At 46.8% G+C, this 20,065-nt stretch overlaps 1 protein-coding gene across 2 annotated transcripts in view; it reads left to right on the forward strand.

The window, feature by feature from the left end:
• STAB2 (stabilin 2) overlaps positions 1 to 15,092 on the forward strand; it is a 173,283-nt gene extending 158,191 nt beyond the window's left edge. Inside the window, exons 62-69 of one of the 2 annotated variants that reach the window (XM_068971626.1) lie at positions 1,462 to 1,627; positions 1,773 to 1,879; positions 4,023 to 4,142; positions 4,924 to 5,064; positions 8,700 to 8,798; positions 9,614 to 9,742; positions 10,664 to 10,780; positions 14,037 to 15,092. In XM_068971626.1, the coding sequence (XP_068827727.1) occupies positions 1,462 to 1,627; positions 1,773 to 1,879; positions 4,023 to 4,142; positions 4,924 to 5,064; positions 8,700 to 8,798; positions 9,614 to 9,742; positions 10,664 to 10,780; positions 14,037 to 14,087 (930 nt within the window). In that variant the 3' untranslated portion in view covers positions 14,088 to 15,092. The remainder of the gene's footprint in view (positions 1 to 1,461; positions 1,628 to 1,772; positions 1,880 to 4,022; positions 4,143 to 4,923; positions 5,065 to 8,699; positions 8,799 to 9,613; positions 9,743 to 10,663; positions 10,781 to 14,036) is intronic. The other variant, XM_068971627.1, reaches the window with a different exon arrangement.
• The last annotated feature ends 4,973 nt before the right edge of the window (positions 15,093 to 20,065 follow it).

Here is a 20,065-nt window from a genome sequence, read left to right on the forward strand (position 1 = left end):
GGTAGGAAATGAAGCTCTGGCCAAGGTAACTCTCTCAGCCTCTAACATCAGAAGCCCAGCCCATTTGGAAAGGAGCAGCCTACTAGTGATTGCTCACAAGATCACTGCCCATCCTCGTGATTTTACTGCCCTTCCTCCAACCTCCATCATGACCAGATCTTCAGACCTGACATTTCTTTACAAGGAACAAAGCCCTTGATGCCAGGATCCAGCATCTTGGAGGGTCAGAAATTCTTGTTTCTCCTTCTTGCTTGAGCTTCCAAGGTGGCTCAGCAATAAGAATCCGCCTGCCAGTGCAGGAGCTGCAGGAGACTTGGGTTCAGTCCCTGGGTTAGGAAGATCCTCTGGAGGAGGAAATGGCAACCTGCTCCAGTATTCTTGCTGGGATAATCCCATGGACAGAGGAGCCTGGCAGGCTACAGTCCATGGGGTTGCAAAGAGTCGGACACTACTGAGCAACTGAGCAGGTGTACGCATGCCTGCTTGTTCATTGTGTGACCTCAATCAAGGCACTGAAACCCCAGTCCCACCTGGCGTGTTTATAAAGGCCTAAAGGTAATAAGCCACACAAGGGCTTCCCTTGTGACTCAGCTGGTAAAGAATCCACCTACAATGTGGGAGACCTGGGTTCAATACCTGGGTTGGGAAGATCCTAGGGAGAATGGAAAAGCTATGCACTCCAGTATTCTGGCCTAGAGAATTCCATGGACTGTATAGTCCACAAAGTCGCAAAGAGTTGGACACAACTGAGCAACTTTCACTTCACTTCACTTCAAAGGTAATAAGACAGAGTGACTGACACACATGGGAACTCAGGTTTTAAGATTAAGAGCTCTGGAGTAGGGTGCCTGGGTTTGAATCTCAGCTCTGCTACTTGCTGGCTCTATGACTTGGAGCAAGTTACGTAACCCCTTTTGCCTCTGTTTTCTCAATTATAGAGACTTTTTTTTTTAAGGTTCTATCTCAAAGGGTTGATGTAAGTGATAAAGGTTTTAGCACATGAAAAGTGCTTGCAAAAGGACCTGGCCCAGAATAAGCTCTCAGTTAGTGTTATGATGGTGATGCTGGCAATGATGGTTCATGATGAGGATGATGATGGTGAGGATAGTAATGGTGATCAATTGGAGTCCCATTGACCCATAAGCAGAGGAATTTGCACCTAGGGATAACTAGCTAATTGTAAATCCCTTTTCAAGAACAGAGGGAAGAAAAATGGGTATGAAGGACTTGAGCACTTACAGGGAAGAGAAGGCACCACTTTCATCCATCCAGTGGCTCAATCAACAAAAATGTAATGGACACCTACTATGTTTCAGGCACAGGGGTACAATAGGCAAAATGAGCCATAACTCCTGACTCCATGGAGTTTTCAGTCTGATGGGGGAGTCAGCCATTAGCCACAGAACTCCACGACAGATATGAAATCTCAGCTGACCAACATCCACATCTTTCTCTCTACAGGCCAAGTACCACCTCTGCTCAGCAGGTTGGCTAGACAGTGGGCGAGTAGCCTACCCCACATCCTATGCCTCCCAGAACTGCGGCTCTGGTGTCGTCGGGATAGTGGACTACGGACCAAGAAACAACAAGAGCGAGATGTGGGATGTCTTCTGCTACCGGATGAAAGGTAATGGCCCCAACCTCGCTTCAGATTCCAGGCCATGCAGCTGCTAAGCCATCCTCAGCTGGGCTGGCCGACCTCCCAGCCTGAGATGGGGTAGCCAAGACGCCTGTCTCACCAGTGTGAGACTCTATGTGTTTCTGCCTTCCAGATGTGAACTGCACCTGCAAGGTAGGCTACGTGGGAGATGGCTTCTCATGCAGTGGAAATCTGTTGCAGGTCTTAATGTCCTTCCCCTCACTCACAAACTTCCTAAAGGTCTGTACCACATCTGTTTGCTTTCACCTTGGGGTGGAGGGGTAAACTCAAAGCAGATATGAGAGAGTCTAGTCCTTAAGAGAAGGTGGAGGCTCACAGGTCCATCTAGTCCAACAAAGGTCCATCTGGTCAAAGCTATGGTTTTCCCAGTAGTCATGTATGGATGTGAGAGTTGGTCTATAAAGAAAGCTGAGCACCAAAGAATTGATGCTTTTGAACTGTGGTGTTGGAGGATACTCTTGAGAGTCTCTTGGACTGCAAGGAGCTCAAACCAGTCAATCCTAAAAGAAGTCAGTCCTGAATATTCATTGGAAGGGCTGATGCTGAACCTGAAACTCCAATACTTTGGCCACCTGATGTGAAGAACTGACTCATTGGAAAAGACCCTAATGCTGGGACAGATGGAGAAGGCAATGGCAACCCACTCCAGTGTTCTTGCCTGGAGAATCCCAGGGACAGGGGAGCCTGGTGGGCTGCAGTCCATGAGGTCGCACAGAGTCAGACACGACTGGAGCGACGTAGCAGCAGCAGCAGCAGCTGGGACAGATTGAAGGCAGGAGGAGAAGGGGATGACAGAGGATGAGATGGTTGGATGGCATCACTGACTCCATGCACATGAGTATATGGAAGCTGCAGGAGTTGGTGATGGACAGGAAAGCCTGGTGTGCTGCAGTCCATGGGGTCACAAAGAGTCAAACACAACTGAGCAACTGAACTGAACTTATCAAAGAACTGAGCTTTGATATTAATAACAGCAATAATAACAATAGCTAACATTTTCTGTGCATTTTCTTCACACAAGGCATTTCCTGAGGCCTTTCAGGTTACTTTTCACTTGCTTCACAAAACATAAGCTCCATAAGGGAAATTATTTTCTCTGCCTTGTGGCTAGCATATAGTAGGTGCTCAGGAATACTTGTTAGATAGAATAAATCCTTATGCAACCTTATGAAGTCACTTTTGCCATTAATCCCATTTTGCAGAGAAAGAAACTGAGGCTTAGCAAGGTCAAGGACACAGCCAAGGAGAGGGGATGGAGCATAAGTACAGGGCTTGTAGGAACAGGGCAGAAGCTAGACCAAGGACCCCAAAATAGTGAGTCTTTGTCCACAGACCAAAGGTATCCACTTAACTAACCTAAAAACTCAGGGTTACTGTAAATGTTCTAAAGATGAACACCCAAACCAATGTTTGTGCTGTGTGGGGGTGTGGCTTGTGACAGCATCTCAGAGAAAAAACTTTGTAGAACAAAACCCACTGGCTGTGTGCCCTTCAGCAAATTCTCAGCTTCTCTGGTCAGCAGCAGGGGCTCTCTGTACGATGACAGTGCTGAACTGGGTAGTGAGATTTCTAAAATCTGTTCAGTGAATATTTATTGAGTACTTAACAATGTGTTTGAGATATATCAGTGAACAAAACAGACAAGAAACAGAATAAAGAGAATAGTATTGAATGCTAGAAGGTGACTAGACTGTGGGGGTGGGGAGGGAACCCACAGGGTTCCCATGTTGCCTAGAGTGATGAGAGAAGGCCTTAGTGAGAAGGTAAGATGTAAACAAAGCGTGGACAAAAGAGAGGACGTTAGCCGTGCAGATTTCAAGGAAGAATATTCGAGGTGTAAGGAACAGCCACACAAAGAATGAAAGGCAGGACGTTGCTGAGCAAGCCTGAGGAACGTCAAGGAGGCCAGTGTGGCTGGGGCAGGGTGAGCAAGAGGACAGCTGCGTGCAGGGTCAGAGGAGCAAGAGGACAGCTGCGTGCAGGGTCAGAGGAGCAAGAGGACAGGTGATTTGGGCCTCATGGGCACTGTAAGGACTTTGGCTTTTCCTCTGGGTTAAGCAGGCGCCTTGCAAATTTTTGGCAAAAGGAGACTCCGGAATTCACTTAAGATTTCAAAGCCTACACAAGCTGCCTTGCTGAGAATGGCCTGTGATCTGGCTGTGTCTTAGGACCATAGGATTTATAGAGGAAAGGAAAAATCCTCCTAATATTTTCCCAAGGGGCAGTCAGGAAGATGAGCAGATGAGTGGCAGCCTGAGCTGGGGTGATCATCAGGAATACTCCCAAAGGGGTGATGCCACCCTCTCTAGCCAGTCCCTGAACACCACGCTGACTCTTCTAACCACCTCCTTCCTATCCCCAGGAAGTGCTGGCGTATTCCAACAGCTCAGCCAGAGGCCGGGCATTCCTGAAACACCTTACTGACCTGTCAATCCGAAGCACCCTCTTTGTGCCCCAGAACAGTGGGCTCGGGGAAAATGAGGTGAGCTGGGTTCCTGGTATCTGTGTTTAGTGCTTCTAGACAGTATCAGTTATCACCTCAACGATGCAATGTCACAAATGACCCCACAATGCTGTAGCTACATTAATGTGGCTCACACAGCTGCAGATCAGGTGGCAGTTCTTCTGGGCTTGGCCAGGCATGCTTACGTGTCTGAGCTGGGCTGGCCATCAGCTGATCTAGCCTGGCCTGTCTGGAACTCTGCTCCACAGGGCTCTCAGGCTTCAGCAGGTTATCTCAGGCATGTTCTTCTGGCAGAAAATGCCAGCACCTTCTAAGACCCTGTCTGGTCTCATTTGCTAACATACCACACACCCAAAAAGTCACATGGCTGAGCCCAAAGCCAGAGTGGGAGGCCCTCAGAGTTATACAGCAAAGGGCAAAGATACAGGGAGTGGTGAAGAACTGGGGCCAGGGGTGCAACTGATCTACCACACCGACCTCCTTCATGTCATGGCACACGCAGGAACTGGCAGCGTTTATTAAGCCCACCCACAGGCTCTGCCAGCCCCGAGCCCTCATCCCACTGAGGGCTGAGAGAATCAATACCTCTGCTCACTTGTTACCCACTCGAGACCCACTCCTCCCAGGACATCACTGGGAAGCTTTGCTTAGACCATTAAAATGACTTTCAAAGTGGAGGCAGAAAAGCCAAGGCCTTCAGAAGTGATTTTATTTTTTTTCTGTGTCATCCTTATCATGAAAATGGAAAAATATTGCTTGACTTTTAAAGACCATTCTTATGTCTCTCCTCTCCTCTCAGACCCTGTCTGGGCGGGACATAGAGCACCACCTCTCCAACATCAGCATCTTTTTTTACAATGACCTTGTCAATGGTACCATCCTACACACGAGGCTGGGAAGCCAGCTGCTCATCACCTCCAGCCAGGACCAGCGCCAACTGGTATGAAAAGTCTTCTGGGCTTATTTGGAGAAATGGAGATAATAAATGCAAAGTTTCTAGCATGGAGTAGGTGCTTAAGAGATGGCAATGCTTATAATGTGAAAGAAAACTCTAAAGCTGCAGTAAGATGGTACCGGCTGAAGACCAGAACACACCATACTGACGGTCAGGCAGCCCCTATCCCTTGAGAACTAAGCCCCTGGTGACCACCAGCCCCTGAAGCTGATAATGAGGATCTATAAGTGAAACCATTCTAAAGCTGTCTGATTCTCTGCCTTTATTTCTGTCAGATTGTCAGCCAATCCCAGGTGTTAACATGTGAGCCCTGAAGTCAAGTGACCCTAATATGTCTGCCACCCACTAGCTCTAGGACTTTAGGTAACTCGTCTGAACTTCTCTGGGTCCCAATTTCCTCATCTGAAAGACAGGGATGTTGGTGATGTGTTGATGATGGCAATAGCAGTGATGATGCTTATGATGGTAACAGTGATATTATTTTGATAATGGTGGTGTTGATTATTTCGATGAAGATGGTGGGGATGATGGTGGTGGTTGTGATATTAGAAGTGGTGATCGTGGTGGTGGTAACATGACCATGATGTTCAAATCATAGGCTTTTAAAGTATTCTTTCAACTGAAGTCTAGTTGATTTACATGTGGTACTAGTTTTAGGAGCACAGCAAGAAGATTCAGTTTTTTATAGATATATTCAGGTATATATGTATTTTCAGATTCTTTTCCTATATAAGTTATTACAAAATACTGACCCTCAGACCAATTGGTGGCTCAGACAATAGCACAGAGAACTATATATTTCCTGTGAGAAGGAACCTTGGAGAAGGGAATGGCTACCCACTCCAGTATTTTTGCCTGGTGAATTCCACGGACAGAGAAGCCTGGCAGGCTACAGTCTATAGGGTCGCAAAGAGTCGGACATGACTAACACTTTTTTCACATTATGTATGTTAATCCTTTACTCATAATTTATCCCTCCTCCCACCTTTACATTTTGTTAACCATTCAGATCAGTTCAGTCGCTCAGTCGTGTCCAGCTCTTTGCAACCCCATGAACCGCAGCATTCCAGGCTTCCCTGTCCATCACCAACTGCCGGAGTCTACCCATATCCATGTCCATTGAGTCAGTGATGCCATCCAACCATCTCATCCTCTGTCGTCCCCTTCTCCTCCTGCCCTCAATCTTTCCCAACATCAGAGTCTTTTCAAATGAGTCAGCTCTACGCATCAGGTGGCCAGACTATTGGAGTTTCAGCTTCAACATCAGTCCTTCCAATGAACACCCAGGACTGATCTCCTTTAGGATGGACTGATTGGATCTGTTGCAGTCCAAGGGACTCTCAAGAGTCTTCTCCAACACCACAGTTCAAAAGCATCAATTCTTCAGTGCTCAGCTTTCTTTATAGTCCAACTCTCACATCCATACATGACCACTGGAAAAACCATAGCCTTGACTAGACAGACCTTTGTTGACAAAGTAATGTCTCTGCTTTTTAATATGCTGTCTAATTTTAACCATAAATTTACAGAAATAGTCTATGAGCCTATTTCTGTTTTGGAGACAATTTCATCTTTTTCTTTTAGATTCCATATATAATACATTCAAAATTTACCTTTCTGACTTATTCAGTAAGGTAATCTAGGTCCATCCATGTTGCTGCTGCTGCTAAGTCACTTCAGTCGTGTCCGACTCTGTGTAATCCCATAGACGGCAGCCCACCAGGCTCCGCCGTCCCTGGGATTCTCCGGCAAGAATGCTGGAGAGAGTTGCCATTTCCTTCTCCAATGTATTAAAGTGAAAAGTGAAAGCGAAGTTGCTCAGTCGTGTCAGACTCTTCGCGACCCCATGGACTGCAGCCCACCAGGCTCCTCCATCCATGTTGCTGCAGATGGCATTATTTCATTCTTTTTATGGCTGTGTAATATTCCATTGTATATGTGTACCACAGCTTCTTTATTCATTCATCTGTTGATGCTCATTTAAGTTGCTTTCAAGTCTTGACTCCTGTAATAGTGCTACCATAAACATTAGGGTGCATGTATCATTTTGAATTATGGTTTTTCTCTAGCAATTTGCCAAGAGTTGGATTGCAAGATCATGTGGTTGCTCTAATTTTAGTATTTTGAGGAAACTCCATACTGTTCTCCATAGTTGTTGCACCAATTTATATTCCCACCAGCACTGTAGGAGGGTTCCCTTTTTTGCACACCCTCTCCAGCATTAATAATTATTTGTAAACTTTTTGATGATGGCCATTCTCACTGGTGTGAAGTGATAATTAATTGTGGTTTTGTCAGATCATACGCTTTTATGGAGATTCAGTGATTCAGGGATTTTGATGTGTGATAATGGTATCTGACATGTTCAGTTCAGTTCAGTTCAGTCGCTCAGTCGTGCCCGACTCTTTGCAACCCCATGAATCGCAGCACGCCAGGCCTCCCTGTCCATCACCAACTCCCGGAGTTCACTCAGACTCACATCCATCGAGTCCGTGATCCCATCCAGCCATCTCATCCTCGGTCGTCCCCTTCTCCTCCTGCCCCCAATCCCTCCCAGCATCAGAGTCTTTTCCAATGAGTCAACTCTTCGCATGAGGTGGCCGAAGTACTGGAGCTTCAGCTTTATGTAGCAAGGGCTAAATTAATATTTTTTATAAACACTGTATATTTTTAAATTTTATTTAGTTATTTTTGGCTGCACTGGGTCTTCATTGCTGCACATGGGCTTCTCATTGCAGTGGCTTCTCTTGTTGCAGAGCATGGGCTCTGGGGCACACAGGCTTCAGCAATTATGGTGTATGGGCTCAGTAGTTGTGGCCTAGGGCACGGGTTCAGTAATTGTGGTACATGGGTTCAGTTGCTCCAAGGCATGTGGGATCTTCCCGGGCCAGGGATCAAACCAGTGTCCCCTGTCTAATCATTGGACCACCAGGGAATGAATAAATATTCATTCATTCACTACCTAATGAATATTTTTAATACTTAGCTAATAAATGATCTTTATTATTGAAGATCAGTAGTTTAGACCAGTACTTCTCAAACTTTAACAGGCATGTAAATCACTTATGAGTTTGTTAAAATGCATATTGTAATTCAGCAGTTGGGTTGTGGGGCCCCAGGTTCTACATTTCTAATCAACTCCTGGGTGTCTGCCCACACCACAAGCCAGTGGATCACACTTTGATTAGCAAGGAATTAGCTCACTTAACATCCCTTTCTTGTGTGGTGTGATGTTCACAGCAGTGGGTCTGGAGTTAAGGCATGGGGTTTGCCACCTACTACCTATGTGATCTTGGTTTGTATGGTCACAAACTATGTGATCACACCATTTTCCTTCTGACCCCTCATCTGTTAAACAAGCAGGCTGGATAGAATGACCTCCTGGGTTCTCTGCATCCCAGAACAGTTTGTTGGCACAAGAACTACTAATGTGTTGTGTTCTGGGCTGTCCAGAGGGCGAGCACAAGCCCCATACTGCTTGTCGGTGAGGATGGGCCTGAAACCCAGGCTCTAGGACCTCAGGGAAACTGGACAACTTTCCTCCATGGAAGGGCTGCCCACATGGAAAGAAAGAATCAGATGGTCAGAGATCTCCGATAGCCCTCTTCTCACTTCCCTAGACCAGGTTCGTCGATGGAAGAGCCATTCTGCAGTGGGATATCTTTGCCTCCAATGGGATTATTCATGTCATTTCCAAGCCTTTAAAAGCTCCCTCAGGGGTGAGTATCCAGAGTTCCTGGTAAGAAGGAGCCTCGATGTCCATTCCCCAAGTAGCAAGCTACTCCTGGAAGCCCTGTCCACCCCATCCATGGCAGCTGGCCTCAGGGATGCCCAGCCCCCATCCAGTGTGTTAGTGACATAACACCCGTCACCACCAATATTTGCTGAATGGAAAGGGCAGGGTGTGCCAGTGGAGAAACCACTGGAAGGGGAGTGAAAATCCTGAGCCCCTCCACTTTGTAACCATGTGAACTCAGACAAGCCCCAGAAACATCATCAAGCCCCATTTTTTCTTATCTGCAAAATGGAGGTCAAAATTCCTTCTTCCCTGGATTCTTGGGAAGACAAAGAGTTAATGTAAAATAATAAAGACAGTCCCTGGTACATGCTTTATAAGAGTTGGTCAGCTGGCTGTGGTTAGTTGGCAGTGATGTTAGTTTTCTAACTTTGTTCTAAAGTTATGAAGTGCCAAAACCAGGCTGGCTTCAAAGCCCACCTCTGCCACTCATGGGCTGTGTGACACTGGACAAGTGCTCTCTGTGTCTCCATTCTCCCATGTAAAAATGGAAACAGTAGAAACTGTTCTTATCTCTTTGTGTTATTATACATTTAAATGGATTATTTTATATAAGGGGGCTTAGAACAGACCCTGCAAGTAGTAAGGGCTAGATACATATCGACAGCTTTATCATTATTTTTATCCCAGCCGGCACAAGATGCCTCAGGCAAGCCAGAATGGGGTGGGCTCCAGGAAGCACGCCTCTTTGGGGAGGTCACCAGTTCTGATACCAGCCGCTGCCCTTTCTTTGTCTAGACGTCAGGCCACACCGGCCTGGGAACAGGAGTGTTCTTTGCCATCATCCTGGTCATCGGAGCCATTGCTTTGGCAGCGTACTCCTACTTTCGACTAAACCGGAGAATGATTGGCTTCCAGCATTTTGAGGTGAGACAGAGAAAAACAGGACCATGGGGATGGGGGTTCACTCTGAATCCCAGCCCCAGCTCTGGGCTACTCCAGCAGACTGGCTGCTTCAGGGAGCTCGCTGAGTGCTTGGCACATGTTTCCTGTCTCCTGGACGGGGCCTCTGCCCTTCTGAAGAGATCAGCAGTGGCAGCTCCAGGGCCCTCTACCTAGCTGAGTCAGAGGATGGAGGAGGGTGAAGGGCAGCCAGTAGCCCTTCATGCCACAGGTGTGGCTTGGAGCCAAATTCACCAGGGCCCAGGAGGCCACTCACCTTGGAGGAATCAGAAGACAAGCTTCAAAGCTGACTCTGAGGGTGGGGACACGGTGGGGGGCCTGCGCAGCCAGAGGCCTCAAGTCACAGCCAGTGAAACACACTGGCCCTATTTGAATGGCTGAGCCCACATCCAGGAGCTCACCATGGGAGACCCTGTGGGCCAGATACGGCTGCAGCCGTAGGTCAATTCCTTCTGGCAGATAACCTGTACAAGCATTGTATACATCACATTTAGCAAAAGTGCCATGCTGCACACTTCCTTTCATATTAAGTTCAAGGACAGGCAAAACCATTCCAGGTGATGGGAGTCAGAAAAGCAGTTACCATGGGCAGGACCAGATATTGGCAGGCAGGGGGTGTAAGGGCACCTCCTGGAGGATGCAGATGCCCTGTGTGCTGATTTGGGTGCTGGTCACACATGGGTGAACATATTTAAGAAGTCATTGAGCTGAACACTTAAGATTGGTGCATGATATTACATCTAAGTCAGATCTCAATAAAAGGACAACAGAAAAGTTCCCAGAGGTGGAGGTGGGGGCGGGGCTTACCTTAGCTTCCGACTCGGCTGCAACACCCCACCTTGGGGACTTTGTGGTGCTCAGCCCTGTGCTTGTCTGTCCGAGCAGTCGGAAGAGGACATTGACGTCGCAGCTCTTGGCAAGCACCAGCCTGAGAACATCTCGAACCCCATGTACGAGAGCACAACTTCAGCAATCCCAGAACCTTCCTACGACCCCTTCACAGTGAGTTTGTCTTTTCATCTAAAACAGGTTCAGCTGGGAGGCGGCGGGGGGCGGCAGGCAAGGCAATGATGTCTTTCAGCAGACCTGTGGAGAGCACTGTGCCAAGAAATCTCACTTCTAGGACACGTCTCCAGGCTACAAGCCTAGAAGCAAGTTGGGTGAAGCCCTGTGGTTGTTCTGTGTTCTGAGCTCTCCTGGGCGGATTGTGGATTGCAGAGGCGTCCATCAGTTAGATCTAGAAAAGAACTAGGGGTTGCACAACCCCAACCTTGTGCCCAGGTGCGAGGTGACAAGGAGAAGAAATCTTGGGCTGAATTCTGCCACTACCACTGACGAGGCACAAAGGAAGACCTAAAACTGCTTCAACATTTACACTGTTGTTCGGGATTCTTCTGCCTATTGTCAGAGCTGCTTCTTACTTTAGGAGCTACGTCTCTTTGATGAAGTTTTTTTTTTTGTTTTGTTTTTTTTAATCTAGGGGCATGGGTTCTGCTCTGGTCTTCCAAGAAAGGGCCACTTGTTTCTAGAATTAGTGACCCTTGAGCTTGGATGGTGCCGCCACTGACCTCAGCACCATGGCAGGGAACACATTCACATCAAATGTGAGAGACACACTCTGCCTATGTTACCAGGTCTGAACTGAGAAGCTAAGAGTGAGATAAAAGAAAACATATTGGTCTTTGCCCCAGAGCTCATTAACTCCTCTGATTTCCTAAGTGGTAAGAGTACTAGGGACATTCTTTGTTCTGAGATTCTGGATTGGCTCCCGTGTGCTTTCTGGTTGGGGGCTGGTCACCGGAAAGACCAAACCATGATTCGAAGGCTGAGATTTTTCAGTTCCACTCTTCACTCTCCAGAGGGAGAGAAAGGCTAGAAATGTAGCTGATAGTCGATGTGAAGAAGTTTCCATAAAAACTCCCCCTCTTTTTAAAAATGTGTATCTATTATAGATTTGTTCGTAGTTACCGTGAGGTTTTGTTAGAGCAGTGCATATATAAACAAGATTATCTTAAGTTGCTGGTCTTTTAATTTCAAATACATTTCCAACATCCTGCATTTGTGCCCTCTTCTCATGACTGCTGGTTTTGATATCACTTCTGTGTGATATCCATCCTTTACTGGATGTTTGCCTTTACCAGTGAGCTTTTCTAGTCATGATTTTGTTTCTAGTTGTGGCCTTGTCCACTTAAGAGTAGTTCCTTTAGCATTTGTTACAAAGGTGGTCTGGTGGTGCTGAATTCTTGGCTTTTGCTTGTCTGCAAAGCTTTTGATTTCTCTGTTAAATCTGAATGAAAGCCTTACTTGTAATTTTGGTGTCTTCGTAAGAGGTGAGCTCACATCCTTCTATTCCATCATCATCCATAAATCCCAATGGTAGGGAGTTCAGAGAGCTTCCAGGGTGGTGAACATATCCACACTGGGAGGGTGATGCACCTGAAGTCCATGGGGCAGTGGTTATACTGAATTTTTATAAGTTGGCACTGAAACATTACAGTATTCTGTTGTACCATTTTAAGCTTATAGAATGCAACACTTGTTATTTTTCTAGTGAACCAAATGCAACTATCCCATGGTTCTCAGTGCCTGTGGTAGTAGATTTAATATATTTGCAATACTGAAAAATAATCAGATCATAAATCCTATTGCTTTTTAATCAAACCCATGTAAAGGTTTCTAGTCCAAATTGCAAGGGCAAGTTCAGTTAAGCTGGATTTATTAACAGTCGATTTCTGTAAGCCTTGTGATATGGAAATTAATCTCATTTTAAAAGCAAGGGGGAAAATTACACATTCTGTTCAGGGCTCTCCATGGCGTCTCAGCTGTCTGGCCTCTTCTCGGGGCCCCATGAGCACTGTCCATGGAATACTCACCTGAGGCAGGTGAGAGTATCCTAAGAGACAGGACTCAGTTCACCCTCTAATCCTAATTAGACCAGGTGGCAAAAATGTTCCAGTTACAGGAATCCTAAGCTGAGGGCACCAGCCCCAAATCTGCTTTATTCTCATGCCTTTTATGTTGGAGGAGCAGGTGTTGCCTCCTTGGAGCCTGGAGCCAGTCCACACACTGTGAGCATCCATTATGTGAACGGACAGAGCTGCGGTCTGATCAGAGCCACAGACAGCAGGAGGTTCAGGAGGCCGCCTCTGGACTGTTGCTTCTGATCAGACCCAGTTCAGGATGAACTGTCAACCGGAAAGGATTTTTTTTTGTAATCAGAGTAACAGCCATGTTTTGTGGGGTGGTTTTATTTTCCTTAGAGTAGTATCTAACTTAATTCACACACCTCCCTGTCAGGTAAATATTATTAGGCCCCTTAATAGATGAGAAAAACACTGCAGAGGTGAAATGACTTGTTCAGGGCCACATACCTTCAAACAGCCGAGACCGTACCCACGTTCAGGCCACGAGCCACAGGACAGCAGCGTGAAGCCACCCTCGCTCTCACCGGATGTGTTTACAAGAGACTGCAGGAAAAATAGTGTTTTTAGGCTGAAAGGGAGAAAAAACGTTCTCCTTGACCCTCTGATGATTCGCGGCTGGGCCTGAAAAGTAAACTGGTAGACAGACTCACAGAAGAGCATATATATTTTATTGAACATTTATGTGTACGTGGGAGCCTTCATGAGAAAATGAAGACCCAAAGAAGGGACTGGAACAGGAAGCCTTTGCACCTAGAGGTAGTAAATGGTGAAGAAGTCACTAGGAAGATAAGGGTTAGTGAACAAGGTTTGTTTGTACAGGTTTCTTGGCCCCCAGCTCCCCAGAAGTGATGCCTCTTCTTTCCTCTAAAGAAAATTTCATCAGAGAATTTCATTACCCATTTCAGGGGAAAAGGTAGAGGGCAGAGTTAGTCAGAGTGACCTTCCTGCTTCTGTCATTTAAAAGAATTCCTGCAGTTTGACATTTAACAAGCCAAGTTACTGTATTGGGGGTAGCATGTCCTAAGGGCTTTCCCCAGGGCTTCAGTGGTAAAGAATTCACCTGCCAGTACAGGAGATACAGGTTCAATCCCTGGGTCGGGAAGATCCCCCGGAGAAGGAAATGGCAACCCACTCCAGTATTCTTGCTTAGAAAATCGCATGGACAAAGTAGCCTGGTGGGCTAGTCCATGGGGTCACAAAAAGAGTTGGACATGACTTAGCAACTAAATAACCAGTGTGTCCTAAACCCGCCAAGGCCACAGACCAGTAGCCAATATTATGCTCAACCTGGAAGGATGCACCTTCTGCCTGGTTCACAGACTTCTCTTTTCCAGGACCCTGGCGACCAGCAGCTGGACAGCAGTGACCCCCTGGGGGCGCTATGAGGGCTGGACCTGCCCCATCCAGACATCACTGCTGCCACCTGGGTCCCCAGAGCCACCTCAGAAAGGCCATCAACTGTGAATCCTCAGCCCCAATTGACTGTGGGAAATGTAAGCTCCTTTAACATTTCAAATTCTGGAGCACTCAAACAGTACCTCATCTCTTCAGTTGATCCAGGGGATATTCTGTTTCTATGGGTGAGAGCCCATGTTAAGCCCACCCACCACCCAGGGGACTGCTCCCTCCCTGACCCTCTGCTATCTTCCCCAACCTTCAGTAGCACCTTTTACCTTTTGCCCAGCACTCTAGTGACCTTATTTCCCTGTTAGACTGTAAGCTTCCAAAGGCAGAGACCTTCCTCATTCGTCTTTGTACCCTGGCACCCAGCACAGTGTGTGGCATGTGAAATGTGCTCAATTATTGGTTACAGAACAGAAATAAAGTCAGTGGAACAAATCCAGTGTCTGGGGAAACAAATCGACCATTTGCCATCAGTTCAGTTCAGTCGCTCAGTCATGTCCGACTCTTTGCGACCCCGTGAATTGCAGCACGCCAGGCCTCCCTGTCCATCACCAACTCCCGGAGTTCACTCAAACTCACGTCCATCGAGTCAGTGATGCCATCCAGCCATCTCATCCTCTGTCGTCCCCTTCTCCTCCTGCCTCCAATCCCTCCCAGCATCATAGTCTTTTCCAGTGAGTCAACTCTTCGCATGAGGTGGCCAAAGTACTGGAGTTTCAGCTTTAGCATCATTCCTTCCAAAGAACACCCAGGACCGATTTCCTTTAGAATGGACTGGTTGGATCTCCTTGCAGTCCAAGGGACTCTCAAGAGTCTTCTCCAACACCACAGTTCAAAAGCATCAATTCTTTTTTCAGCTTTCTTCACACTCCAACTCTCACATCCATACATAACTACTGGAAAAACCATAGGCTTGACTAGACAGACCTTTGTTGGTAAAGTAATGTCTGCTTTTGAATATGCTATCTAGGTTGGTCATAACTTTCCTTCCAAGGAGTAAGCGTCTTTTAATTTCATGGCTGCAATCACCATCTGCCGCGATTTTGGAGCCCCCAAAAATAAAGTCTGACACTGTTTCGCCATCTATTTCCCATGAAGTGATGGGGTCAAACTCTGAAGGTAAAATCAACTCATTAGGGCTCATTAGGGCTGTTAGTTAGCCAACATCTGCATTAAGAGTGCTTCTTTCTTAATTCTGTTTGGTTTGCTTGTTTGTGTGAAGACGACATAATAACCACAAGGAGATACCACTTCACACCCACGAGGATGGCCATCCTTAAAAGACAGACAATAACCAGTATCTGCAAGGGTGTGGAGAAACTGGATCCCTTCTACTTTGTTGGTGGGAATGTAAAATTGTGCCCCTACTATGGAAAACAGTCCAGCAGTTCCTCGAAAAGTTAAACATAGAATTACCACGTGATCCAGAAATTCCACTCCTAGGTACAGACCCAAGAGAAATGAACACATGTCCATACAACTTATAGAGGTAGCATTATTAGTATTATTCATAATAGCCAAAACATGGAGACAAACCAAATGTCTACCTTACAAATGAATAACCAAACTGCATCTTGCCACACAATGAAATAGCATTCCACCCCAAAACAGAACTAAGTACTAATACATGCAACACCATGGATGAACCTTGAAAACATGACGCTCAGTGAAAGAAGTCAGACACAAAAGACCACATACCGTATGATTCCATTTATATGAAACGTCCAGAATCAGGCCAGTTTTTGTCCATGCAGGACTCTGTGCAAGGCTGGATGTCCACCAGAGCCTCAAAAGGCCCAAAGTGGCCTCTCCATCACTGTGACAACCAAGTGCCTCCAGCCCACCCACCACCCTTTTGCAAGCTACCCCGGGGGTAGCACTAGCCAGGCTCGGGAACCTGCTCTGGGAAATGGAGATGGGAAAGGCTGGGATGAACAGATCTCAGAACCTCCTCCATCACCCTCATGGCCCAAACAGCTTTGTTCCAAATCATCAGGGTTTTTGCTGAGCCAAGTCCAAAGTTCAGAAGCCCCTGGAGTCTCAGAAGCTTCCTCACAACTCCAGGAAAGGGAATAAATCCCCATTTCAGGCAGAGACACGATCTACCACCTCCTCTTGGACAATGTGCTGTGACGGGGCAATGCCGGCACTCCAGGAACTCGCTCCCCAAGGGGACCGTGAGATGGATTCACTAGTGAGTCCAACTCCACCATCAAGGGGACAGAAAGGCACATGATTAAGAGGAAAAACAGCAGGTACCCGCGAGAGGAGTGAAGGAGATGAAGGTCCTGGCACAATGAGAGGTCAAGGATATTAAGTTTAAACACATTCAAACAGTTTAAAAAGGCTCTTCAAAATATAAGTATATCCAAAACCCAGCAGTGAACTGACTTCACAACATGCACTCCTAATTCAGCATTAGTATTTGCTTCCCTTAAAACACTGCTTCCAATTTCCCATTCTCCTGGTACTTTGCAGACCAACAGGTGGATCACTGTCTTCTCCTTGTTCTCAAGGAGGGAACTGTCTGTGAGAGACAGAAATTCTAGGTGGCTCAACTGCTGCCCACCTAAGGCCAAATTCACACCCATTTTCCTTCTGTGGCTTCACTACATGGTCTTCAAGCTCTGAGAACAGGCAAGTGTGCTTTCCTGAGGGTGGGGAGACCAGGGTAGTGAGGAAGGAACCATCAACCTCTTGCCCCTTTTCTTGGGGATATTCTTTTTTGGGTACATTAGAATGTGATGCCTTGGAAACGAACAGAGATCATTCTGTCGTTTTTGAGATTGCATCCAAGTACTGCATTTTGGACTCTCTTGTTGATCATGATGGCTACTCCATTTCTTCTGAGGGATTCCTGCCCACAGTAGTAGATATAATGGTCATCTGAGTTAAATTCACCCATTCCAGTCCATTTTAGTTCGCTGATTCCTAGAATGTCGACGTTCACCTTTGCCATCTCTTAATTTCTTTGGAAGGAACGATGCTAAAGCTGAAACTCCAGTACTTTGGCCACCTCATGAGAAGAGTTGACTCATTGGAAGAGACTCTGATGCTGGGAGGGATTGGGGGCAGGAGAAGAAGGGGACGACCGAGGATGAGATGGCTGGATGGCGTCACGGACTCAATGGACGTGAGTCTGAGTGAACTCCGGGAGATGGTGATGAACACGGAGGCCTGGCGTGCTGCGATTCACGGGGTCACAAACAGTCAGACGCGACTGAACTGACTGAGAATGTGATGTGACTTTTGCCACTAACTGAAACACACAAAAGCAGATGACTGGGAGTAAACTGGACAATACAATTCAAACTTTTATTTGGCAGTAAGTTCGACGTCATGTAACATAAAATCAATATTTAGAATAAATAGCAAATTCACATTCAGGATAAATAGCAAGTCTACCTAATTTGCATTTACCGTGCCTGAAATTAAACAGGCAACATCTGTCCTTCTACTAAATAATTAGAAAACAGTGTCCTAAGTCAGAGTTCAAGGCTGCAGTGTAGAAAAGTACAGAGCAGTGTTGTGGGTCGGTTCCAGAGAGCAGGCATGAGGTGGGGAGTCTCACATGGGAAGTTTACAGGGAACTGTCCTTGGGATGCAGGCCTGGGAAAAGGGAAGGAGGGCAGGAAGGAGCGGATGGGCCTTCAGAGTCGCTCCAGGGAGGGAGTCTGACCACACCCTCATCCGAGGCAGGACTCTTCAACAGGGGGAAGCTCCCAGAGAGGGCCCACAGCTGCAGACAGTGAGCCAGCAGCAACCAACCCCCACAGCAGTTGGGGGATAAAGTCCTTCAGGGTAGCCAAGCCCATCACAACGCTACTAGCACAATCACAGATGAGTACAATGAGAGGTATATTCAATGAGTGCCGAGCTGGCCACTCAGTCACACAGCTGACAATCATGCCATGTGCTGGAAACACAGTATGTTACCACTGGCCACATAAGTGAGTATGTCCAGAGAGAAGCTCGTAGGGGAAGATGCGCGCTTGCCTGCAGAACTTATTTACACTGGCTGCACACAGTTGTGTTCTGTGGTTGCTTACCACCCTGCACACACACTTTTAGCAAAGTCATCATCTCATCATGGCCACCCACACAGTCTGTCGATGCAGGGGTCGGCAAACCACCACCTGAGGGCCAAATCCAGCCTGCAGCCTGTTTTCAGAGGCCAGGCTGCCCTGGACCATAGGCAGGCCCAGTCCTAGAGGAGGGGCTGCAGGAAACGGCCCGCAAAGCTGTAAGTCTTTACTGTCTGGTCCTTGACAGGGAACGTGTGCTGAACCTTACATTAGGGAAACTTCACTCCCTTTTTCTTCCTCAATCCACTAGGGTATTAAAGGTAAGCTAAGCTAAACTTGGGGGCTTCCCTGGTGGCTCAGATGGTAAAACATCTGCCTGCAATGTGGGAGGACCGAGGTTCGATCCCTGGGTTGGGAAGATACCCTGGACAAGGAAATGGCAACCCACTCCAGTACTCTTGCCTGGAAAATTCCATGGAGAGAGGAACCTGGTGGGCTACAGTCCATGGGGTCACAAAGAGTCAGACACGACTGAGCAACTTCAGTTTTCACTTAAGCCAGGCTTGGAGCCTAGCTCCCATATGCTAACGGAAAAAAGAAAGGAAATTAGTACAAAAGGAAATCAGTACTAAGCCAGCACATCACAACTCCTGGGTAGCTGAATGGAGCAATCAAGGAACCCTCCCTGCCTCTGGCCAGACTGAGTCTGAGAGCACATTCCAGACCAGGGCCCCCAAGTGGGTCTTTGGCAACAGATGAGCATTTGGCAGAGCAGATCCAATTCCAATGTTTAGCACACTCTACTGCTTTAGAGGCCTTTGGGGAGGAAAAGGGGCGGGGGAAGCTATTTACTTCATCCAAAGCTAAATTAGCTAGCAGGAGAGAGGACTTTGTATTTCTCCTTGGCACTAATTAAGAGGACCAATGCCTTCAAAGCAACTAGGAATTTAGTCATAGATAGGCCTGAATCAGTAACAGGTGGTTTATGTTAGCTGGCATTAGTGGAGGTGAAGGGAATTTTTAAAAGAAAAAAAAATTTTAAAGGCTATGTTAGGAGGAAAGTGGGAGCTCTAAGCCAAACTCCTAAAATATATTAAAAGCCAGGTTTCATCTACTTAAAAAAACGATTCTGGAACAAACAGTTGTGCAGGTCCCTTCCCGGAAAACTGGCTACAGCTATGGTGAGCCTTAGGGGCACAGACAGCCCCTGGACTATGAATTTTTGTTCACATCCTTCTGAGAAAATCAGTCTAACTAATGCTAAAAAGGGAAAATATTTTTCAACGTGCAAGATAATTTTATTCTGCTCACTTTCTAAACTGATCTTTTAAGTGGTAGAAAATAGACTCCCTTCCCTTGTACCCAAATGCGTTCATCAGCGGGCTCGCCAGAGGCTAAACCAGGAGGAACAGAATGCTGTACAGGGTGCTGAATCCCAGCTGAGTCACAACAGTGACAAATTAAAACGATGAAGCACAGACAAAGAGAAGCCCTCTGTCCTTCGTACAGAGACAGCAGTCCTGACCGATTGCGCTGGCCCCAGCGCGTGTTCAGTGGGTCCTCCGCAGACAGACCTCAGTACCACCACGTGCCATGGCCCACAGTTATTGTTCATGTCTGACTCTTTGCGACCCCATGGACTGCAGCATGCCAGGCTTCCCTATTCTTCACTATATCCTGGAGTTTGCTCAACCTTAATTGGTGATGTCATTAAAATTCCTTATTCACACACCTAGAAAATGTATTTCTTGCCCCAGGCTTGGGTCTCCTAACCCAGACATACATGAAAGCAGTCAGAACAGCTGTCCTGAGTTGTTTCTGAGTAACAATTTTCTTGAGTAAACAAAACATCCTATCACTGGCACGTAGGAGATAGCCAATGAATACCTGATTAGAAAAAGTTTTATAATACCTACTTCCTCACCAGCTTCTCC

Source organism: Capricornis sumatraensis, chromosome 4 (genome assembly GCF_032405125.1).
Source record: "Capricornis sumatraensis isolate serow.1 chromosome 4, serow.2, whole genome shotgun sequence".
In the NCBI taxonomy this organism is placed as follows: Eukaryota; Metazoa; Chordata; class Mammalia; order Artiodactyla; family Bovidae; genus Capricornis; species Capricornis sumatraensis.